This window comes from Zootermopsis nevadensis, unplaced genomic scaffold, assembly GCF_977971745.1.
Source record: "Zootermopsis nevadensis isolate Lab colony 2312 unplaced genomic scaffold, Znev_1.0 Znev_ptg000057l, whole genome shotgun sequence".
Taxonomy (NCBI): domain Eukaryota; kingdom Metazoa; phylum Arthropoda; class Insecta; order Blattodea; family Termopsidae; genus Zootermopsis; species Zootermopsis nevadensis.
Genome location: NW_028259188.1, coordinates 1,936,697 through 1,961,825, shown reverse-complemented (window position 1 = coordinate 1,961,825; position 25,129 = coordinate 1,936,697). Strand labels below are relative to the sequence as shown.

Genomic DNA, 25,129 nt, shown 5'->3' with positions numbered 1-25,129 from the left:
GAATGTACCTCATGACAAAATGAAAATCAGAAGTTTCATCCAATATTAGGTGGTTCTTGAATTTGTCTTCAAATGTCAACTAGCAACACTTCATGGAGGGCTTTTAACAAATTATTTTCAATGGCCAGAGATGTGCCTTAGCAAAAGGTCATTCAGCAGAGGTTCATACTTTTCTAGCAGTTTCGAAATATTCTTTACAATTACTTCTGTCAAGGGGCAACTCAGATAATTCATGACCTCTAAATGGTAGTTCTTGATCTGGCAGCAGACAAGTCATGTCACCCATTTCAATATTTATAATTTGTATAAACTCCTTTATTATATTCTGAACTACTAAATGTAAGTTGGATCTCCAGAAGCTCATAATTTCTTTGGAGACATAAATAAAGAATGACCTGCGTGTACTGTACATGTTTTGCGTAAGATTCGTGTTTTTCTTTTCTTTTCGTGAAGCATGTAAGTCATAAGTTTGTTAAAGGCCCCCGAAATCCAAAACATTTCAACATTCTTGGAAGATCAATTATGGCCAGCAAATCAGTTTCTCTCAGATTGTTGCAAGCTGTTAACCATGGGTAAAAATGATATTGCAAAACAAAAGTTCCCAGTGTACATATTTTGTTCCTTATATTCATTCGCTCTTAGGGTTTTATATAGGTTGGTAATGTCTCCCATGTTTTAATGTTTTTAGTTTCTCCATGAATTTTCTTCTTGACAATAGTTTTTCTAAAAAACATTGAATAACATTTTTATCTAGTTTCCACAAACTTCAAATGGTCTTCCACCGTCACTGCAGTTGTGTTTATGAAAATTGCAGTTTGTGGGTGATTTTGGTACAATTCACTTCTTCTTCAGTTCATGTTGAGGTCAACCATTTTTTTATTTAAAAGAATGGTAAAGACCTTTCTTTTTCTTATACGTTTCTTATATTCACAATTTTTTAATATTTTCATTTGCATTTTTCTCGTGCGATTGTTTTGTAGCCACATCAGCATCAATAAGATACTCAATTTTTATAGCTTAAAGTCGCCTAAATAATATTTGAACATTCAGTGGTAAATCAAAGAAGACAACTCAGCCATTACAAGGGTTAATGTTTTTGAAGTAAATAATCGCTGTTTACACTGTAGAACTCTGAATTCTTTATTTTTAAAGCAGATTGTGTTTGTAGGTGTCACTAGGTCTGTTCCGTTTATGTGTTAGAGAGTTGCGTAATGATACTTCAATTAACAAAGTTAACGTGCTTTGTGTGTGTTACCTACTCAGCTATGAGTATATGTTCTTCGATACTGGGAGTGCCGTGAATAAAACACGTTAAAGAGATCTCTATCTAACATTGGACGAGCCTTTTAAATGAGGTGACTATTATGCAGTGACAGTGCGAGTTAATTTGATTTTGCGTATTCAAATAACTTGTGTCTTTGATGTCAGCATGGAATAATTAGTCTGTAGTACCATGATGATACTGTATGTGTAAGTGAAATATTTATTAGTGTTGTGAGTTTAGATCTTGTGATTCAAAGTGGCAAGCCAGATAATCATTATTTTATTACGGTCATTAATTAGGACTAATTGTTTATATTTATAAACATGCAAGCCGACTCCAGTGAGAAGTTAGCAGAACAGAGCTAGGTTTTCGTACCTGTATAATAAAATAAAAAGTAAAGATTGCTTGCATCATCACAACCTCAAATCCTACATAGAACGAAAGTTGACTGGTAATAAGACAAATGCGGAGGGGTGCGTTGTTAAACTGTGGGCCAAATTAAGCATGTCTTACATAAGCGAAAAGTGATTAAAATTTTGTGCCTTTTGGGTTGTTTTGGATCTCCAGCAAGAGCATGTATTCAGAGTTTCAGTCATGTAGTGCAAGTAGCAGCAATCATCTATTATCTTGAGAATGTTGAAATAAAAAATGTTCCCCCACACCAGAATATTATTGCTAAATATTTCAGTACACACACTCGTGTATTTGCGATACCAAGTTAAAGTATTCTGTCTTTTTTTATTTACATTTATTCAGCATGCCCCATTACAAGATTGCAATATTACATGCATTAATATATAGCACGTTAACAGATTACACAACTCTAATATCATGATCCATTGCCACCGTTTGCACCTATGTTCCTATGCAAAACTGTATTATAATCAATGGATTTAATGAATTTATTAAAATGACCTAAACATTTCTGAACAATTTCTTCATGCAACACTGGCCATGTGCCACCATTCCTGACTATTGCATCTATTAAGTTCCGCCTTGGTTGTTGTAGTTTTTCGCAGTCATAGATGAGGTGATCCTCTGTTTGTGCTGCTTTCAGGCATGAGCATGTTGGATCGTCAATGATTCCAAACCTGTGTAGATATGATTTGTTTTTGCCATGTCCAGTCGTCATTGCTGCCAGTTCAGGAATTATTTCAATATTTAGCTTCATTCTTTGTCACACTGACGCGAATAATTTCTTGCACGCTGCTCCATTATTGGTGGCGCTCCACTCATTTTGCCATTTTATAATCCCTTCTTCCTTTGTTTCTTTAATAATTGTACTTTTAGGCTTCTTTGCATATACTACATTTCCACCATCTTCTGCTGCTGCCTTCGCTAATCTGTCTGCTTTTTCATTACCGAAAATTCCGATGTGTGCTTTGATCCACCCAAAATGAATAGTCCAATTTTGATCTTTGAGATTCCTTAATCTATTTCTTATCTCAGATATTACAAAGCCATGTTTGAAGTTGTTTTTTAGTAGATCGAGAGAAACTGGACTATCTGTGTACACCGCTACTATTCTTTCCTCAATGCTGATTTCCCTTAAAGTTGTTACTGCATCCAAGGCCTCTAGAATTCCGATCTGCTCAGCTTGATTGTTTGAGCAATGATCGGGTAACTTGGTTTTTAAGCTATGAATTAGTTCTCCATTTTTGAAGATAACAGCGGCAGCACTTACCTTTCCCTGGTGTTTACTTCCATCTATATAGATTTCCACAGTGTATTTATTGAAGTCTTTCACTTCATCAAGAGTTATTCTTTCCGCTGGATGAGACCATTCCTTCTTGTTTAATGGTGCTTCGTACTCGGTAGAGTCATCTTTCAGTCCGTGTATAGTTTTATATATCTGCACTGCTTCTTCGATAGTAATGCAGATAGGATATTCTGTCTTCCTGGTCTTTTCGAAGTGTGCATTTGTCAGTAGTGAGCGACCAGCCCACTGCCTCTGCACAATTTCTACTCAATCCTTATCTTTGTCTGCTATAGCCATCTAATAGGAATCAGGAGAGACTTGTGTGAGAAATGGCCAGGGAGTTTTGCTTAGGAAACATCTCGTTCATTGTTTTTTGTGCCATAAATCTACGGCATGGGACCGCCGGCTTTAGTTCCCTTCCGAAGGAAGTTGTTCTATGGATTTTTATCACCCCTTAAAATTCCATCAACCTCAGCAGTGTTTGAACTCGCGTACCTTGGGTCCAGTGGCGACGACATTAACCACTAGTGCAATGAGGGCGACAAGTTCGTTGAAATATTACTTTGCTAAAATAATAACAGGAAAGTTTATGAACATGTTTTTTATTTAATATTCTTAAATATATTAATTAGAAACAATTCAGAAAACATTAAATAATTTAACTATTTAACAAAAAATAAACAATTGAACTATTTTACAAAGAACTAAACTATTTCACTATTTAAATACTGAAGTATTTAACAAAAAAACTAAATTATTTATTTATTTAACAAATGTGAACAATTCAGATATTTAACAAAAAAAAATGAACAGTCTAACTATTTAAATACTAAACTATTTAACAAAAAATAAACAATTTCAAGATTTAAACAATTGAACTATTTTACAAAGAACTAAACTATTTCACTATTTAAATACGGAAGTATTTAACAAAAAAACTAAATAATTTATTTATTTAACAAATGTGAACAATTAAGATATTTAACAAAGAACTAAACTATTTCACTATTTAAATACGGAAGTATTTAACAAAAAAACTAAATAATTTATTTATTTAAAAAATCTCATCTAACGTCCATTCCTTGGAGCCCAGTTGCTTTGCTTCAGGTCGATGACGTAGTCGATCTTAAACTTTATTCTGCTAGAGAGCATCGCCTTCTTATTTGTTAGTTCCTTCATTGTATGAAGGAACTCAGACAGATCCTGCAAGAAAACAAAAATTTAAAGTCACATTTCATGGGCATAATTAACTTCTTACGCTTATAAGCCTACACATAAAACTAGAAAATTCTGCCACTACTCATGTAGTTCACATAGAACTTGCTGTGTGGGAAGGCGCGTGTAAATTTAAATTGAGAGCTGAAGGTTGCTGTCTCGAACAAAACGTAAGTATGTGTCTCATCTAAACAAAGGCATAAACCGAGATTTTTGGTGGCTGAGCCTAGACATGACCCTTCGATCAGATTCCTGCTTTGTCCTGTCAGGACTGAGTGAATTCTGACATGATTCAGCAGAGGTGATGAGAGGAAACGTAAAAGTGTAACAAAATACTGAGCAAGATTCCCGTCGCACTAGACGGGGACAAGTTGAAGTCACGGCATGAGGCGTCTTTATATGAAACATGTTAGAGTGTAGAAGAGTATGAAGAATTTCAGAAGAACATGTCACGGTGATCATTTATCACACAGAAACACTATTCAGAATATTGTCAGCGAGCTCAGAAAGGTTTTTCATATCAGAATAGATGCAACATCCTCACGCGTTCTTTACAATGTGCACTTTCAACCATCGAATCCACCTTCTGTGACAGTTCCCAATTTGGCCACCAGATTGCAGCACCTGACTTTCTACCTAGGAGGATATTCAAAATAGGATTATGCGAGGTCGTGCAGAATACCACAAACTCCATATCAAATTTCATCCTAGTCTGTCCATTGGTTCTCGAATTGAATGGACTGGAAAGACAGATGGACGAGAAGGTGCGACCAGCCCATAATGCCTTCTCGCTATGATTTTGTGCAAAGAATGTATAACAATTAAGAAGACTTGCATGTTACAAAATGGAAGCCAGAAAGTCAGTGAGATCAAAGGGACACACTTACTGCTTTTTGCATTGTACTTTCCGTATAAACCTGTGGTCATCATAGAGCCCAAAGGAAGGCAATAAATTACACGGTAGGAGAACTGCAAATTAAAACTAAAAGTATTAAAAAATGAAAACAAACATACTTGGCTCTTGCTCTCCAAATCCTTGCCGACCGTCATCAGAAGAGTGCAGAGGCACTCCAAGGAATGTTCGTCTTCTTTGGTAAGGAGACGTTTAATGCAATGCTGCATGGTGCTTGTGGCGAGCATATCTGCTTTATGCAGCTCGCCAATAAACCTGTAACATAGTGAAGAATATATCACTTGGGTTGAGTTAAGACAATAGTAAAAGTCCAAAGAACAGAAGAGAAACGAGGTTCTTTGCCTCTACAAGGTACAGAAAGATTTGTGCCTTAAAATAATGAGAACTTTTGTTTAAATAGATGGAATTTAATCAGTGTCTTGTGTGTGATATATATTTTTGAGGTGAAATATAATATTTCTGTACGTGGTCCTGTAAAAATCTGTATCTGTTTATAAATATAAAACAGTTGAGACAGAATATTGAAAATTTCACATTAAATAATTATTTTTATGTAATTTGCATTTGATTCTGTAAGGAGGAAAGCCATCAGTGCCATTTCACGATGCAAATACCAAGAAGAAGAAGAAGAAATATCGAGGAAGTGGAGACTTTATGATAGTGTGTGATCATGTAAGCAGCAGCATTATGAAGCACATTTAGAAATTTGTCCTGGATTTTGTGGAACACTTGCATACTGGAGGGCAAGAACCCATTAACATTTCAAATTTCCTCTCAGTGTCTTGTCCTAATTCACAACTCTTAAGTTCACTACTTTCAGAGTCACTGATGAATCAAATGTAGAGCTTCAAAATCACAAAGAAAAATGTAAGTTACCTGATGTTTCCTATTGATTTCATTTGTATCCTTCGCAGTTCCTGCTGTAGTTCGGTTTTCTTTGCCTGCAGAAAAAATAAGTAGAAAAGATTAGAAATCGCCTTTTTTGATGGTATCTTGTAAGAGCCCTTCTTTAATGCACCGCTTTCAACATATGTAAGTTTGCATTTTAAAGTCTGTGTCCACGAAGCCCCCTGCCTTTGTGCCTCCAAAAGAACGCCATGACCTAATGAGAAATGTCGAGTGCAGCCGGAGTCCATTATTATGAGAGTTTACAACATTTTGAAAAAAATGAGTACATTAAGTACTCATTATAGGAAGTTAAACTAACCTAAGAAGTTAGGAAAATGTTTTTTCATCTTGAGGTACCATTTATATCATAATAATTTAAATTAAGTTTATGTCAGTCTTTATCAATTATGTCTCTTTCTTGTCTTTCAAGAAGTCTTAAAACCTGAACAACATATTGAATCATAATTTTTCAAATGATAGATATTCATCTTCAAGCAAAAAGGGAGGAGACAACTATTCCATTCGATCAAGCAGACGGAGCTATTCCCAATCAGTGGACAGAAGCGTAGTAACATATGACCGTAGACAAAGACATTAGAGAAGCACTTACTGGGTCTGCTGTTTCCTCAATCTCTTTCTGTGTGGCTTCTAGATTTATTTCTGCTTCAGGATTCTTTTCAAATTCTGCCCGGCATCGACCTAGCAGCAACTTCCTGAAGGTGACCTCTGGTTCGCCATTGTTCCCACGCTCTGCCGGAACTTTTATGCCGGAGAGAACCTTGCACATTCGTGCATAAATCTCTGTGAACTTTGGTTCATCAACAGCCTGCACATAAAAACACACAACATTATCACTTTGCTCTCATGTTATATTTATGAAAAACAACTCTGTTGAGCATACGTTACATAAACTAAATTTATGAAATGATGGCCACCTAAATGAAGCTTCAACAAAATAAATCTTTATCCCTTAAACCTGAGAAACTCAAAATCTCAGTCAGATGCAAGACACATTTCATGACAGCCTTAATTTTCTTGCATAAGATAAACATTTTTAGATGAGAGCAGATAAATTCTAAGCTTGGAGGTGTATTTAAAGAGAGAACAATCAGCTTACTGGTTTTTAAGATTATTATCATAGTGAACAGTAACAATTATAATTTTCACTTGCCCCTAGCGTCTCCAATACTACACTGAGGATAACTTCAATATTTAAGAAATTGAGCTGCAAAGTTACAAAAGAAGGGAATTTCTATCAATATGACGTCTCTGTCTGAATGTATCAGCTGCTAAAGACCGGTGCCTCACCTTTTCAAATATGAGGTCGATGACGCCCTTCAGGCGATCGCTGCTGTCAATTGGCAGATCCTGGACTTGGGAAACTAGTCTGTCAAACTTGTCAGGCGTGAGTTTGTTGAGCAAACTGCGAGCCTTCTTTAACAGCTCCTGCAACATCAAGTTCCCTCTCATCATCTGACAGAACGCAAACACAGAAATAAAGCGAAACATGTTTTACTTCCTTAAAGCCTTCATAGAGATGATTAAAACCTAGAGCCAGTTGCTCTGCATGCGCCGTCCAGCCGCGTTTTGTCTACACCGAAGAAGAAGTCTGTTGTTATGAGAAGCCAATGTCTATTGAGAAATATAATTACAATGCATACTCATTATATGCAATTAAACACTTGGAAAGGTAAACATTGCTTCTAAAATCAAAGAGTAAGCAAAAAGAAAGTTTATTTTTTAGTGTGGCAAAGTTCCAATAAGAAGTGATGAGGAAATTAGGAGGAGACGAATTCCGGAAATGCTTGCAGCTTCTCAGATCGAAATGTCTGATCTTTAAGAGCATCAAGATTAAAATATAGACCTACAATTTTGCCTGTTCCTTAATTTGGTGATGAACCTTCAGTTTCAATAAGCCACCTAGTTAGTTAGAGTGAACGTGTTTCTTAGCGCAGGACTGTTCCTTTCAGCCATCTTGCATTGGGGCAGATACAGCATTATTGACTGTTTCCAGGATCCTGTCCTTAAATGAATGCCAGGAACATACCTGAGTCTGGGCAGCCTGCTCGTTGGTCGCCGGCTTCCTTCGCCCAGGTCGCCAGGCGTTTTCACATCTCGCCAGTTTCACCTCATTGAGTTTAATTTCAATGACCGGCCTGGTGCTCATGGTGTTTGTAGTTTCAGTGGCTGGCCTTGCTGCAGGCTGCTGTGAATGACACCAAAGCAACACAACATTAACCAAAAGTGTTCACTCTTAAATGTTGTTTTGATCACAGTATTACGTACAATTTTTCCATTTTCTGGCTTTAATCATGCATTTAATACATTACTCGATGCTTCCTACAGCTCAGATAATAAGAGACCTGTATGTATAAAGCCCTAAACAGTACATGACTGAAATTAGGCTCCAGGTGTTGTGTTCATCACCTCTCACAAAAAATACATTTCTTCTGCTGCAGTTGACGTAGAACTGTTCACTTTATTATTTTCTATCACAGTTTATATGTTCACAACTGCATCATCAGTGAAAGATGATACACCCAAATTATGCTATTTCATCCGTAAAAGCCTTGGGTACCCTCTCTTTTGACAGGGAATACTCGTGTCCGACCCCATCGACATCGCGAGTCACCGAGTAACTGCCTTAAGCTATACTTCGTCCTACAAACTACACTCTGACAGCTACAGATGAAATCCTTCTCCTCCTCTTCAACAAATGATTCAGTCCGAAATGGATTTGACTTCTCACTTTTATTTACACGCCTTAGAAAGCACTTACCTCTTCATTTTTCCAATATCTGACAATTTTCAGTTACTGTTTAGTATTTACGATTTCAAGGAATCGTTCATTAATGCACAGAATAACTCGGAGCCATGCCCCACAATGCAACAGAAAGTTTAAACGTACCTGAGTTTTGTCATCTTCATTGCCTTCAGCTTCTCAATTAGCTGTGTTGCAGCAAAGTCTGTAACAATCGATAATTATTTTAGATAGTAAAATTCCTCTTTTGACTATATGTTAACAAACAAGAAAGTTTGTCTTTCGAAACTGTTACGAATGTAAAGATGGAAAAAGACGAGAGGGTTTTCCGAAGACCAGAAACCCATGTCTCATGCAGCCTTAGGTGTAAAGAGTGGCAGCTGATAATGTTGAAAATTATCCCACATTTCTGACTAACAATGGAGTTGCCTTCTTCAGGTCAGAGATTGCAACCGAAATGTTTTGTGAAATGGATAATTTCAAACTTTAATGCCTTTCACCTCCTAAGGCTCGAGGTCAAAATATGAGAGCAAACTCTCTTCTTCTTTGGGTACATAAATTAGTCTGCAACTCAGGGCGAAGACAAAATATTGAAGGTAAGTAGAACAAAATGCCTAGGAGAATATCTCGATATCTCATGAGACATGCAGGAACATGGTAATGAACAGAATTTCATACTGAGGCAATTTGCAGCCTGTAATCTTTGACTTAGTACTTAAATAGAATGAGAGCAAACATACTTTCTGCTTGCAGCTCCTTGATCTGCTCAGCCTGCAGATTTCTTTCCTTCCTCAGTTTCTCCTTCTCCTCTCTGACGGCTCGGAGACTGACTTTGTGTTTCTCCCCTTGCCGGCGCTCAAACAAGATTTGGTTTTTGAGTTCCGTGTCTGTAACAATTCACGACTGCATCAAATGGTCTGTTAAATTCCTCATGTGACGTTATTTCAAGAAACAGCTTCAGGAGTTAAGTATTACTACGTAAAGAAAAGAGTTAGTTTAGTTAAAAAAAATGAACTGTAATAAGAGTTTGTAATTTTGAAATTGCATTTTTCTTGCCCGTGATCAAATTCCAAATTCAGTTTAAGAGTCACTTCCAGTTGGAAAAACCAGTGTCTCTTACGCAATGCATTACTGATTGCTATTTGCAGTGTTTAAAACTGGGATTTGCATGCTGGTCACCGGAAAACATTCTTCTTAACGAAGACGTCGTTAAACAGCCTGGCTCTCATCGAGTCTTCCCGAAAGAGGGATGGGTGTCTACCCTGGGGGACCATCAGACAGACCTCATCCTCGTCACTTGTGACTGAGGCGCAAGGTACACGTGGACACAAAATTAATCTTGGTCTCAACTCTCAGAGAGCAAAGTAAACGTACATAATTCACTAGAAAATGATTCTTTGAAGTCCAGCAAATTTAAAATGTCTGAGAATGACTATTAAAAAAGCAAAATTGCAATGCATTTAACATTTTTTGGTTTTCCTTCTGACAAAATCACTTAAAATAATGAAGAGTTGCTGGAAGTCTGGGGGGCATATCTGGACATCTAGAAAGACGTACATAAACATCACACTGACGAGGTTTACGGACTGTACTCCACAACTTACTGCATGCACGGAATTAAACCACACTTACTCTCTGCTGCCAGCATCCTAATCCTGTTCATCAAGAAGCAAGTGATCCTCGTGTCTTCAGTTTCAGCAGGGTTTACCTGAGGACAGACAAAAAATGAGTCATTTTATAGTCCAAGAATTCTCTGCAACTTCATGAGGTTAATATTTATTATGAAATTGTTGTCCCAGTCACACACAAATCGTATGTGCCTTGGCTGTTTGTGCTGCACTGCTATCGATTTTCGTTTCTGCCAGAAAATATTAAGAAGACCTCACTTATAGAAAGAGTAATTAAGGCTGTGTCAGATAACGAGGCCTTCCTTGTAATGAATGATTTACCTTTAAAATTAGCATGTTAGGAAACGTTTCAAAGCTTTAATTGCAATATACAAGTCAGTTTATGATTAATCTGTAATACAAAACAACGATCCTGAGAAATTAAGCTGTTCACTCAACAATAACTTTCCTCTAGACGAAAAAATTAAGACTGAAAACAACCTTTAACAATGTCTGAATGCGACAAGTGACCCAGTCATAGGTCCCTATCAGCTGTTTAGCTTAGCCGGAATTCAAGTAACTTTGTTGATGATGGCGGACGTGTGTTGCTGCTAGCATTTGAATTCTTAAGAATGACATACAATCCCTCAAGATAACGAAATAATAATATTTGTTTAAATCTTGTCAGTCACAATCACAATAAAATTCCTATTAAATATTAAATTATTACTATAATTAGCATGTAAATATTTAAAATATATTAAATGATGTTCTCATCGAAATGTTCGATTTACATTAGATCATCACTTTTTACACGACATGTTTTGAAACAAAATTAAATTATAAAATATATTATTTTATTTTCTATTTCTAATTTTATTAATATTCATTTAGTCTTTATATTATTTACTTTACAGGATGATAACAAAACGTTCACCCACACAAAATCATGTCAAGCACGACATACATATACAGAACAACTTCGAATACGATATTAAAAAATACAATAAAATCTGGAAGAAAACTTCATTTGAAATCTGATAAACATCTGACTAAAAGTTGCATTTAAGAAATTATATTTAAGTTTATATAATTTTATACACCTGAAGATGGTTCTTTTAGAACTGAAACATGTCGTGTAAAAAGTGATGTTCTAATGTAAATGGAACATTTCGATAGAGAACATCATTTAATATATTTTAAATATTTAAATGCTAATTATAATAATATTTAATAGGAATTTTATTGTGATTGTGACTGACAAGATTTAAACATATATATATTTATCACAATATGACGCAACTTTATCATCTCAGAAATAATAATATTAATAATAAGTAGGCTCACCCATTGTGAAGAGCTGGAGACCTCCATGTCGCAGGCAGCAATATTTGAATAAGAAATTAAACACGTTGCAGGAAATATTTTCACTATATATAGAATTATCTTGTTCTAAACTGCTCACACCACCATTCGTTTCACACTGAGGAAAGCCAACCAACTACTGAGTAGAGCGGGCCGTGCGTAACTGCTATTTATACCATAAAAGTGTGACGTCACGTATGGCGCAACAGTCAGTAGAGGGAGTGCAATACGTTTCATTCAGGCGTGCATAAGAAATGAGAAATGAACCTTATGGCATGCCAGCCGAGATTGTTGCGCGTGTTCGTATTTTATAAGAACACCTGCGTTTCATATTTACACATTCTTTGTAGTTCAAGAAATACAAATTGAATTACTCCAAGTTATAATTTTTTGACATTCCATCATAAATGTAAGAAGTCAATTATTAATATTAAATATTTTCTGTGTGAAAGGAAATTAATTTAAAAGTAATGAAAGGAGGCTTGAAGTAAATTTTGCGGTTTAATTTGCACTTGTTTAAAAACAACGTCGTGTTTTTTATACTTTTTTAATTTTAAGACGATTATTGAGGGCCCCGGCCGCTGTTGAACCCATCGCCCCTGCGACAGGGAAAATGTTTCCTTCTTTCGAATTCCGACTATTCATTTTGACCAATAAGAGAACGCAGGAAGGTAAGAACTCTGGAAGAAGTGTCCTGAGTTCGATTTCCTTCAAGGGCGGTTCCTTTGGCTCCGAAACTAAGCGAGACAGAAGAAGAGTTTTTTGCTTCGAAGAGGAGATTTCGGAAACGAAGGCCTCGACACTGAGTTCGAGACCCGACAAAGATGATTTCTGTTGACGGGAAAGCACCCACGAGAAGAAATCGACGCCAAGGCAAATTTCTTTCGTTCCGGAGAGGAAATTACCGGGTCTAAGGTCACGGACACGAATACAGTCCTCGGTTCGAGTCCCTGTTAGGATGTTTGTTTCTGAGGTAATTTTACGGGCGTATTAAACGACGACGTTGACTAACACGGATGCCACCAGATGTCTCAAAAGTAAAGTGCTGTACAATTTGCAATGTTACAAAAATATCGGAAAAGTTTTTGTGGTAATATAATTTACCGCATTCGACCGGCGGATGAATAAAGCATGTAGTTTGGTGGATAAGAATAAAAGGTGTATGAAAATGCGCCCCACTGACAAGTTCTTGTTCATATTAGCCAACATAGACATATGCTTATTTTGCATGCATCGCGTTAAAGAGCAAATGAGCATAAGAACAAGTCATTTGTCTTTTATCTTTGATTGCGCTTAGTCCAGCTTAGGTCGTTGCAAATATTCCGTCCCAGTCAGAGGCCGTGGGGGTAAAAACTTCGAAGTCCTCCCTCTGTAGGCCTTATCTCCGCCTGGACCAGCTTAATTTCTCGATTTCGCACGCACAGTTCACGCTGAGGCGAAAAATCCAATTGTCGGCAGTTGGTAGTCAGTCCAGTGCTTTAAAAACATTCGAGTGCACAAGAACTTGTCAATGGGGCGCATTTTCATACACCTTTTATTCTTATCCACCAAACTACATGCTTTATTCATCCGCCGGTCAAATGCGGTAAATTATATTACCACAAAAACTTTTCCGATATTTTTGTAACATTGCAAATTGTACAGCACTTTACTTTTGAGACATCTGGTGGCATCCGTGTTAGTCAACGTCGTCGTTTAATACGCCCGTAAAATTACCTCAGAAACAAACATCCTAACAGGGACTCGAACCGAGGACTGTATTCGTGTCCGTGACCTTAGACCCGGTAATTTCCTCTCCGGAACTAAAGAAATTTGCCTTGGCGTCGATTTCTTCTCGTGGGTGCTTTCCCGTCAACAGAAATCATCTTTGTCGGGTCTCGAACTCAGTGTCGAGGCCTTCGTTTCCGAAATCTCCTCTTCGAAGCAAAAAACTCTTCTTCTGTCTCGCTTAGTTTCGGAGCCAAAGGAACCGCCCTTGAAGGAAATCGAACTCAGGACACTTCTTCCAGAGTTCTTACCTTCCTGCGTTCTCTTATTGGTCAAAATGAATAGTCGGGATTCGAAGGAAGGAAACATTTTCCCTGTCGCAGGGGCGATGGGTTCAACAGCGGCCGGGCCCCTCAATAATCGTCTTAAAATTAAAAAAGTATAAAAAACACGACGTTATTTTGAAACAAGTGCAAATTAAACTGCAAAATTTCATTACTTTTAAATTAATTTCCTTTTACACAGAAAATATTTAATATTAATAATTGACTTCTTACATTTATGATGGAATGTCAAAAAATTATAACTTTGAGTAATTCAATTTGTATTTCTTTAACTACAAAGAATGTGTAAATATGAAACGCAGGTGCTCATATAAAATACTAACAGCAGCGCGAAAGATTGGAATTTGTAAAGCATATTTGCGACGGTCACGTGCAACAATCTCGATTGGCAGGCCATAAGGTTCATTTTTCATTTCTTATGCACGCCTGAATGAACCGTATTGCACTCCCTCTACTGACTGTTGCGTCACAGGTTATGTAGGTATAAATAGCAGGACACACCCACTCATCTCTACTCAGTGGTTGGTTGGCTCTCCTCAGTGTGAAACGTATTTTGGTGTGAGCAGCTTGTAGAACAAGATAATTCTTTATATAGTGAAAATCTTTTCTGCAACCTGTTTAATTCTTTATTCAAATCTTGCTGCCTGCGACGGATCTTGGTTTCACTTCTTTGCCGCATTACCTTCCGTATAGAGCTAACGAAGTGGTGAGATAAAACAAAAGTTAATCTGTGAAAGCGAACCCTGCAAGATGAAGAATTTAATAAAATACTTCAAAGGAAGTCACAAATCAAAGTCGCTGAACAAAGTAAGTATGGAACTCGCCCTTAATTGGGGTAACGTATTTGGTATTGGCCTACTTCGACACGATACCAAAAAGTAAAGGCTGTGTAACAGAGTACGCAGTTGTTTTATGTTTTGTATCATTGCATTCAAAATTAATTTGGCAGTATAATAATCGTAAACTCTGTAGTCCACAGGCGATGTACACACGTTTCTCTTCAATATGATATAATTATGCACGTTTATCCCACTTACCTTCCTCACAAATGAAGTTAGAGGTTATTGCAATGCAATTTTCGTACATTACATAGTTCTCACTGAAATATGTGGACACGATTTTCAAAAGTTTTCTTTCGCACTTCCATGGCCATTTACTTTGTATTAAGTACTAATCAAGAAATGCAATGTATAGCCTACAACATACTTTGAAATATATATTAAGTATATATTAAATCTTGTCCGTCTAATCACAATAATAATTCTTATTAAATATTAAAATATTACAATAATTAACATTTAAAATATTAAATGATGTTCTTTATCGAAATATTCGATTTACATTAGACCATCATTTTTCATGTTTCAGTTCCTAAAAGAACCATCCTCAGGTGTATATAATGTAAATCGAATATTTCGATAAAGAACAACATTTAATATTTTAAATATTTTAAATGTTAATTATTGTAATATTTTAATATTTAATAAGAAGTATTGTGATTAGACGGACAAGATTTAATATATACTTATTATATCACAATATGACGTAACTTTACCATCTTATACTTTGAAATGTTTCCTGGCTCCCAATTTAAAGACAAGTAATTCGTAAAATAAAGCGTCTGTTATCCTTCACAACTTTAATTTCGAAATCTAAAAGAATCACGACCACATATGTTTTTATGAGTAATATAAAATGCTTGTTTTCATATGTGACTAAACTTTTCTGCATTTTGCACAGAAATTCCCAATATGGCGTCAGTAGGGAAATAAAGTCTGTCCTATATCTGTAATGTGATGCCTTGTGATGAATGGTGTATGTGAATCCATTATCGTTCAGTTGTGAGCAGAGAAGATGAACTGTCAAATTAAAGGAATTTGTATTTAGATTATTTTGGCTTAATTTTGGGAAGCTGATGTAAGTGAACAAATAGTTTGACTTGAAATCTGACCTCCGGTAATTGGATTATTTTTGTACTATTCAAAATTGTTTTTAAGAAAGGTTTTTTTATTTGTGATTGTCTTGTGCGTTGTTGGAATACATTGTTTAGTAGAAGCTTGCCGATGTTTCAGAGGTGCTAGCTGTCTGTATCATCAGGGAAATGAGACTGAATGGTGCAACAAGCCTGAAGACGGCCATCTTCATACTTACCTCCATGATAACCTCAAATCTCACTTGTTGCTTTGTAAAGAAAACAAGGAAATTACAAGCAGCTTCGTGTAAGAAAAATTCAGATACACTGCTGTGTTAATAGAACAAAACAAAATACAATTTATCTTTTCTTTAATGGATCTAGATAGAGTATATTTTACTCCTCAATTTTACCACATTTAAATTGTATCAATTCAGAAGTTCCTTCTGTTAACCATCCGTGTGGGTTCAGAATTCCAACTGTTTCTTTTACCTGATATCTTAACATTGATCCTGACAATGAATTAATCAGTATGCAAAGATGCAAGGAAACATAACCAAAATAACAAAATGGAACACATTTGTTTATAAAGATTTTTGCAAACAAGTAAGTATGAAGACAAAGCAAATATGTGATGTGACATTTAAACACTGACGTAAATAAATCATAAGGCCATTAGACATTAGTGATGTTTCTTTCTGAGCAACCGTATTTTCCTACATGCACTTGTAAGATAAATGTTAGTGAAAATTTGCTTCTTAAGTCTCTGCATGGCAAATGTGTACGTGACATTGTAGCAAGGTTCAGATGCCTTCAAAATGGCAATGTCGTAGAGCCGTAATATACGAGTTCCTTGATACAACACTCTCTCTTATTTGAACTAGTCAACACAGTTTCTTTCACCTGAATGATTGCTGTCTAACCATCTGCGGAGGAATATGGCTGTCTTCCGTGTTGTTGCCCTGCGCAGTCTGGTAGAAATTCGCAGACATTTCTTAGATGATTGCTTGTCTCCATCAATGTGGCAGCAAATGACATGAGGCAGACTGGCCTTCAGTGTTTTAATTCTTGAAAATCCTCTCGGGTTATCAGCCGCGCCAAGTGGTTAAAACATGAAAAGACCAACGGTTTGTTGTCCTCAGGGTACTGGCTCCAGCCCCGTGTGACTGGTGGATGATGTCATGAGCTCGCCTTGTTATGGTCAGCTTACTGGTTAGACGCCTGGGCCTGGTTTCCTGTGTTGAATTTAATTCTTGTTTGCTGTAATGATTCAAAGTTGAAACAGATTTTCCAGATTAAATATTAACTTCATTATGTTACAGAGAATTCTTAGTCTGTAGAATGACCCATTTTTTCTCTGTTTACAGTCAAAACCGGCTCACGTGTGCCCAGTCAATGACAAGAGTGGCTGTATTGTGAGGGAATTGGAAGAATCTCTCCAAACTCAAATTGAGGACAAAAGATGGTCAGAAGAGAAGATCGTTAGGCAGGAAAAAGAGATCTGGACTCTGAATGCAGACAGTATGTATGATTTAATTCTATGTCAATTTCTGTGTTTGCGCGTGTCTCTTTAGAAGCCCTGATATTCTCCCCAGTACTCTCTTCCAGTTACGTTGAGAATTGGTTCTGTCTCGCTTAGAGACAAAGCTCTTTGCCTCCAAAGAAGAACATAGGTTGACTTCAGCTTTCCGGGGTTAACCTTGTCACACGTTGAAAGTTGTGTGTGCCGTAGAGTTATTTATGTTCTCATTTCCCAATGCGTATTACTTGCCTCACCTGCTTCATCGCCCTTGATTTGATTCCTGTTGTAGAAGACTGCATAGTACGGTGTTCTACATTATGCGCTTCTCCCTTCATCTATCATCGACTCTCTTTTAGGTCCAAGTACAGGGTGTAGTCTAAATGATGTTCCCGATTTGAAAGACATGCTACTCACATTTAATGAAATTCAGATGCACAAAGTTGGTACCAATGGAAAGAGAAACTCTCCAAGTTTGCGCAGAATCTTCCACACATTCTTCTGCAGGATACCAAGCTCTGTGCTGCCTCTGACGGTGGATTTATGCGGGCTGCGTGTGAAACTTTCACGGACCCGCTCCACTGTTTCCTCACTTACTGACGAGCGGCTGGTTGGCTTTCTCTTACATCTCTCCCATTTCTTAAATTCGGAATACCACTTACGAATTGTATGCCCACTGGGTCGATCTGCCGCAAACTTGGTTCAGAAACGCCATTGCACACTAATAACAGACCAGTGAACGTGGAAATCCAAGACACAAAAGGCCATTTTCTCTCATATCGCCCCTGTCGGCGAACAGTGTCATTACCAGCCCATGAAAGTGATATTTCCCATACATTATTCCAATATAATTTTCTTAATGAATTTCTCATCTGGCTCATGCGTGCTGCCTTCTCGACACACACATCATCCCAGTTGTTTTTGTCTCTCTCGGAGACATGTTTTTAGTATGATGTCACGCGCTGTAATTGGAGAAGCCACTGCTTGTTTGCCACACAATGGTTCAGAAATTTGTATGATTCACTAGTGGACTCAAATAGCTGTGTATAAATTTTGCTTTTAACTGTAATGCTTGATTTCTTATTTCCTGAAATACCCTCACAGGAGGAATTTCACAATTTGACATGGTCATAAAATGTTACAGATACTGAGCTGCGGAATAAATTGAGATGCAATAAATTTATTGCGAAGAAGAATGGAGACGAACTTCGATTTCAGACACAGGAGAATCAGAAATTACGAGAAATCCTGTCAGAGCAGGCGAGAGAGAACAGCAAACTGCAGACAGAGAGTATGTATATTTTTATTGTGTTTATGTCCAAAGTTGAAGAGTACAGATTATATACTTCCGCGGTATGAAATGTTGTCAATTACCGTATTAACTACTTGTCTCTTCAGAAGTGCAGATATTCTGCTTGGCAGTTTGTTCCAGTTATCTTAAAAAAAAAATTCCTAACTAGTGGGTTCAAGATGAAGCTTTGCTCTACAGTAGAACAGATTTTATTGTCATATTTTGAACAACTATGGCTCTCGGGGATGAATCTTGTCAAATTTTAAAACTTATCCAAGATTTTGGCAGATATTTAAGTTGCCATTGCCACCCTGAAAGAAGTAGTTCCATTGTCAGCTGTAACGCGGGATCATTCTCGATATTCGGCAAGACTTATTCCTGGAAGCCGTAGTTATAATCTTAACTCGAGCTACAAAAGACTAAGAAGATGATCTAATGTAGTCACAAAATGTTACAGTGACAGAACTGCGGAATGAACTCAGACACCATAAATTTATTGCGAAGAAGAATGGGGACGCACTTCATTTCCAGATGCAGGAGAAAGAGCGGGCGAGAGAGAACAGCAAACCGCAGACAGAGGGTATGCATGCTTTTATTCTATTTATGTTTTAAGTTGAATAGTGCAGACACTTCTTAGTATGAAATTTTGTCAATTACCATGTAACTGCATGTCTCTTCAGAAGCGCAGATATTTTGCTTGGAATTTTGTTCAAAATTTATTCGCCTCCCTTTAGTTAGTTACAGATAAAGTTCTGCTTTCAGAGAAGAAGAAGAAGATGTGTTACTTTCATATTCTGAAGACGCTCTGTGTTTATTATCCCTTTTAATATTACTCGGGTTCTTATCCCCGGGCTGTCAAAATGACATTTTGCTTACAAAGTTAATTCTTTACGAATTTCTCATTTCTGAAGCCTGTTACATGCTCCATCCACCACATCCCTACTGTTTGTGTCGGTGATGAAAAGGCGTATATATTGTATGACATCAGGCCACCGTAATTGGAAAAGGCACTGGTCTTTTGCCATCTAATGATTTCGACAGTTTTTGGGATCCAGTAATGTAGACAAACAGTGTTCAAAGAAGATGCTCACTTTATTTAAATCCTTTGTTTAAATTTTAGCTATGTAGACTGTGTGCTGTAGCGCGTGGTTTCTTGAAATTCTGTCATGCAAGGAATTTAGCAGACTGTTTTACTTTGTCTTAAAATGTTTCAGAAATGGATCTGCAGAACGAATTGAGATTTCAGAAATCGGTTGTGAAGAAGCATGAGGGCACGATCTCTATCCAGACAGATGTGATTAAGACGTTACAAGCAATGTGTTCATGGATGGGGAGTGAGATCGACAAACTGCACAAAGACAGTACGTATGCTTTTATTGCGTGTATTTACTAAGTTGAAGAGCGCATACTATAAACTTCCTCAGTATGAAGTCCTCTCATTTACCATTTGACTGCATATCTCTTTAGAAATGTAGATATTCTGCTCAGCGCTCTTTACCAATTGCTCCCAAAATTTGTTCTTATATCCGAGTTAGAGAATGAGTTTTGCTTCCAAAGAAGATGAAATTTTAGTGTGTTGTTTTCAACGGCTTTGGCTATCGGGAATGAGACATGTCAGATTTTGAAAATTATCCATCCTTTTGTCAAGGATTTCAGTTGCTATTGTTACCGTAAGAATCACGAGAGACCACAAGTGGTGTCGGTTGTGAGCCGTATCAATCCAGGTTCCTCTTCCTTTCAGTGTTTCATAATTCATTTTAATATTATCCTCCTCTTCATGTCTTCAGTCTTGTCCAATCAGTGCTTCTGAACTAAATCCTGTATGTGCTTTTTATCTCTGCCATGCTACGTGCCCCACCAATCTCATCCTTCTTGATCTGATTATCGTAGCTAAAGAATAAATGTTATGTACTTTTATCAGGAGATATTCTACAGACAATTTCAAGCGTTCATAAAATTTTACAGATTCGTATCTATCGAGGAAGTTGGATATTGAAGAATCCGAAGAGATGAATGATTCTGCAGCGGTCCCAAGGTACGCAGATCGGTGAAACAGTGCATTTCATGGACCTAATATGTTTCCTGATGAAAATAACCCAGCAATGGAGAGTGGTAAGTACCCGTTAATTTTGCTTCTTTATTGAAAGTTTCCTGTGGGTTTCCACGGGATAGTAAATTAAATAGGTTGTTAGACCTGACTTAACATTCTATGCAGTTTGTCTTTCAAAATTATCTTGCAATATAATTTGTAGTTTTCAGTAAATAATGTTTAGTTACATCATTGGCAAAATAGAATTGCACAAATTGCTAGTGTTTATTTGGTTCGTCATGTTTTTCCAGTGTACCTGTCGCTTGATATCGCTGTTATATTTTTAACAAATGAATGCATATTTTCAAGTACATGTGCGCTTATGTTAAGTGCTTAAAAAGCAGTTTTCGGTGCCTGAACACGCAGTCTTTATTGATCATGTAGGAACGTTGAAATTAAAAAGAAAAAATAGGAATGAAGATACAGTGAAGAAAGTAGGAGAGTGTCTGTTTGAGGTTCGTGAGGAGATGGAAGAACATTAAAAAAATGATCTTCATAAACAAGGAGTAGGGAAACAAAATTACAAATAAAATTATTTGTTCCATCGTCTGTTCTTTAAAACACGACGTTTCGGTGGCTGGTTCTGTCTCCGTCTTCAGGTGAGAGGTAAATACTCTGTTGGGTCCGTTGGATAGAGATAGTCTCTGTCACAGAACCAGCCTCTGAAACATCGTGATTTTAAATAACAGGCGATGGAAAACGTCCTGACAAAGAATAATTTTTGATGTAAACTACCGTCATCAAAACCCTTTAGAATAAAATTAAAAATATTTATAGGTGTAGAATGATGATTGTACTATAATCAATGTTTATGCTTGGTAACAAAGATTCCAGGGTTCTGCCGTTGGTACCAGTCCAGTTAGAGTGAAAAGGAGCAGCAATTCTGAGAACAGCATATCATGCCCACCAGACATCTGGGACTTCGGAAAGAGATGTACTCTCCTGCTCTTCTTTTGGACAAACGGCTTCCTCACGCAACCAGGTTATGAGGGAAGTCACCAGTCCACATAACTCTGAAGAAGAAGAAGAATAACTGATGTCTTTTGGAGAGGAATTAACAGGAAAAAATTTGAAATCATAGGCATAAATTGTTTATTGCAGACACGTTGTAGTGTGACTATTTTTGGATTTTCCTTTATGGAGTATTTATATTTTATGTCATTAATTAAATCTTCATATTTTATATTCTGTGTCTAATAAACCCTTTGACCTCAACTGGTTGTAACAATATTCAGATATCAGCTCCTACCTCAAAGAGAACACAGCACTCCACTATTGTGAGGATCAGTCTGTTGATGCTGTTACGGAAATGCTTGCTGTTTGTTCTGAGAATCATAACAAGTACACAAATATACTTGGTGGGAAAAATGCAGTCATTGAATACCAAAGGATGTGGCATATTGAATTTCCTCTAGGCTGTAAAGGGTTGAATGAAGACGGATCAGATGTGCCAGACATTTTGCATGATATATAACGGGATAAGTACAAAAATGTTCCTCTTCGAGAGATAATATCAGAAAAATTATCGACTTCTCAGTTTTGGAAATTAGCTATTGAAAATTCATGTACAACAGCCTGATTTAGAAAACTGGTGCACAAAAAATTATTCATCTTGAAGATACAATCGTAGGAAAATTATTAATTTATTATGTTTTTAAAATTAGGAACAGAATTATCCAGAATATTTGGCATGCCGCAGGGGAAGGAAGTAATTAAGTTTTCCACATTATGAAGATTTTCATTTTAAGTAACTGAAGATTGTTTAATGTTGCATTGTAGAAAATAGAGGTCTCGTTAACGCGAATTTGCTCTAATGAGATTGAAGAATCGGCAACAGCTGTTTGTGAAATATAAACTTTTGCATACTCTTATGCAATTTCATTCCTGGCACTTTAAACTTTCAAAGGACTAATTTAATCTCTGTGGAGGTAACGGGGTTAGTTTTACTACGCGATTTTCTATAGGTCGGCGTCTTACATGAATGCAACTATCGCATAACAGCAGAGATGACTGTACACATCAGTCACATGAAATAATCGCAGTCAATCGCGGGGACCAACAAATTGCCGATTGTAAGTGTATAAAATATATTTTTTTAAATTCCCTTTATTTTATCTACGTTATTTCAGAGCTTTAAATGTAATGCCATTATATTACTCGTGAATGTTTGGGTGCTGGGAACGCATGTCGTTGACTTCCCATTTGTTTAAATTATAAAAGAGTTTCAATTTATGCCGGTTCGTCCAGGAACGCATCCCCGGCGTGAATCGAGGGCTACGTGTAATTGCCTTGAATTTCACTGGGCATTGCTAGTAGAGACATAAATGCGAGCTGTTGTGGCCAAAAGCCATAAAATTAGGAAATTCAAGTCTGATAATAGAATCCACAGACATTCTGGCAGTGGATTCATGAGAGCTGTTGTAATCGAAGTGAGACTAGTTATCGCTACTTCAGTTTGCATAGGTTAGGACATTCAAAATGTAAAACAACTTGAAAAGGGGATGTGAACCGATAGCATGTGTAGGACTAGACGTGCCCAAATTCTTGCCAAAAGTACATAAAGTCAGTGTTGGGAGGTAGCCATGAAGGGGAGAGCTGGCTGCCTTGTGATACCAGGTGAAGGAAAGAGGACCATGGGACCCAAGTCAAGCTGCTGGTTGCTAACCATTCTGATGTGCCATGCAAATAGAATTGGATCCACCGATTATGGCCCCTGACCTTGTACGGAGTGCCCAGTATGCAGACCACTCAAGGAAGGAAGGAGTTTCTGTCGGTCAATACAGTCTGTGTCAGTGCTGTGTTAACAACATGCCACCTGTTCGTTCAATCTCCTTTCTGGTCATTGATAACGCCTCGTATCACAACACTCAGACAGACAAAACCCACCGACGTCTTAATCAAAGAAGGACGAAATGAAAGCCTGGCTATTGGAGTAACACTGAAGACTACAATGAAGTCCTACCGGATCCACATTAAAAAGAGAGCCATTGCAGCTACCAAAGGGAAGCTAGAAATAAAAAATCTAAGACAATTTAGCCTTGAAACCGCTGTAAGACTATTCGAAGCTAAAACTGTCCCACTGCTAACCTATGGAATCGAAATCGCATGGTCCAACCTAAGTCTGAAAGACGTAAAATCACTGGAAAACGTCAAGGCAAGATTCCTGAAAATTACTCTTGGAATTTCAAAATACGCGCCATCAAGACTGGCCTACGAGCTAGTGAAGGAAACGTTCCTGATGGAAGATCTGCGTTACAGGCTACTGCTGCCATCTATGGAAAACTCGTCGCGACTACTTGAAGAGAGGAAGTGGAAATGGGAGAATATATGGCTGGATTTCTACACCACAAGCGTGATGAACGACCGGGCATGGACAGGACCGAACCAACTACTGCGTCCCGCAATTACAGAGACCGGCAGTTCACGGCTACCACCACAAGATCTGTAAAACGAAACTCTACCACGAAACTATGTGATCAACGATGCGACAGATACCACATAACAAAATGTAAAAACAGAACCAAATCGATCAATGAATATGGCAAGGATTAGGACGTACTACATACAGAAAAACTTTCTTATGCACACCTGTGCGCTTTTCATATAGTATTATTACTATTGAAGTTACTATGTGTATTTACTGACTTAGTATTTCTCTTTCAGCTCCTGTTTTACGAAGGCTTAAAGTGTTAGCTGTGAATTTGGGTCGCTACGAATTGTGTTTAAGCAATCGAAAAATGCATTAACTTCCCCATATATTAAGTTGTGGTGTAGAATATACCAGTCTTTCAGTGTGCAACATGATGAAATAAGACGAAACGTTTTGTTATCAAGGGTTATTTCTGCTAATAAATACGAAGTCACAGATTAGAGAACGAAGGTGCACAGAACGTACTTGTACAGAGAGCATAGTAGAGACACGCAGAGGAATATTTTTCACTGCTTTCCACATGCTGGAATTTAGTTGCATTCCTGTACACTTCTTATGGACGGCAAGATCAAGGTGAGTTTGAATTAAAATACAATATTTTTGTGTTTTTGAGAAAATCATGAATAATATATTGCTGAATATATATTTATTATCACAGTCTATACACAAACGTATTTAAAATGTTGTTGTTAAAATTTATATAACACTATAACATCTGTAGTATAAAATATTACAATAAGTTATATTATGTTATATTATCGTAGTATGATGTTACATTTATTATGGCGCTTATTATTAATTGTACGACATGTTTCGATGTTTTATGACACCATCTTCTGCTTTATATCGTCGTTTTTATCATTTTAAAACTATTATATATTTCGATGCAATGCATTTATTGATTTATAGGTATATTTGTAGATTTTTCTGTCTTCATAATGCTCTGCATGTCTGTAGTTAGACGTTCATTTTCTGTGAAATTAACGTCCAATTTTCTATTATGAAATGAGCATGGATAAAAGCGCCACAATATAACATAATATAACTTATTGTAATATTTTATACTACAGATATTATAGTGTTATATAAATTTTAACAACAACATTTTAAATAAGTTTGTGTATA

At 36.9% G+C, this 25,129-nt stretch overlaps 3 protein-coding genes and 1 long non-coding RNA gene across 15 annotated transcripts in view; 1 reads left to right on the top strand and 3 right to left on the bottom strand.

The window, feature by feature from the left end:
• LOC147871414 (uncharacterized) overlaps positions 1–21,789 on the top strand; it is a 31,628-nt gene extending 9,839 nt beyond the window's left edge. For 11 of the 12 annotated variants that reach the window (XM_087361303.1, XM_087361300.1, XM_087361301.1 and 8 more), the window contains 6 exons: positions 17,043–17,196; positions 18,339–18,485; positions 18,943–19,065; positions 19,700–19,846; positions 20,451–20,597; positions 21,402–21,789. In XM_087361303.1, the coding sequence (XP_087217429.1) occupies positions 17,043–17,196; positions 18,339–18,485; positions 18,943–19,065; positions 19,700–19,846; positions 20,451–20,536 (657 nt within the window). In that variant the 3' untranslated portion in view covers positions 20,537–20,597; positions 21,402–21,789. Of the gene's footprint in view, positions 1–14,277; positions 14,571–17,042; positions 17,197–18,338; positions 18,486–18,942; positions 19,066–19,699; positions 19,847–20,450; positions 20,598–21,401 lie in introns of those variants that run through there. The other variant, XM_087361306.1, reaches the window with a different exon arrangement.
• On the bottom strand, positions 3,931–8,839 carry LOC147871417 (eukaryotic translation initiation factor 4 gamma 3-like). The gene is made up of 4 exons (XM_087361308.1): positions 8,027–8,839; positions 7,288–7,425; positions 6,590–6,805; positions 3,931–6,032 (listed from the first exon to the last, which is right to left on the bottom strand). The coding sequence occupies exons 1-4, from the start codon at positions 8,144–8,146 to the stop codon at positions 5,964–5,966; spliced, it is 543 nt and encodes a 180-aa protein (XP_087217434.1). The 5' UTR covers positions 8,147–8,839; the 3' UTR covers positions 3,931–5,963.
• On the bottom strand, positions 8,878–12,307 carry LOC147871416 (uncharacterized). The gene is made up of 4 exons (XM_087361260.1): positions 11,695–12,307; positions 10,373–10,448; positions 9,481–9,627; positions 8,878–8,945 (listed from the first exon to the last, which is right to left on the bottom strand). The coding sequence occupies exons 1-4, from the start codon at positions 11,719–11,721 to the stop codon at positions 8,878–8,880; spliced, it is 318 nt and encodes a 105-aa protein (XP_087217386.1). The 5' UTR covers positions 11,722–12,307.
• LOC147871415 (uncharacterized) lies at positions 16,030–18,065 on the bottom strand. The gene is made up of 2 exons (XR_015538806.1): positions 17,612–18,065; positions 16,030–16,935 (listed from the first exon to the last, which is right to left on the bottom strand). It is a non-coding gene; the product is annotated as an uncharacterized LOC147871415 (long non-coding RNA).
• Positions 21,790–25,129: the final 3,340 nt, after the last annotated feature.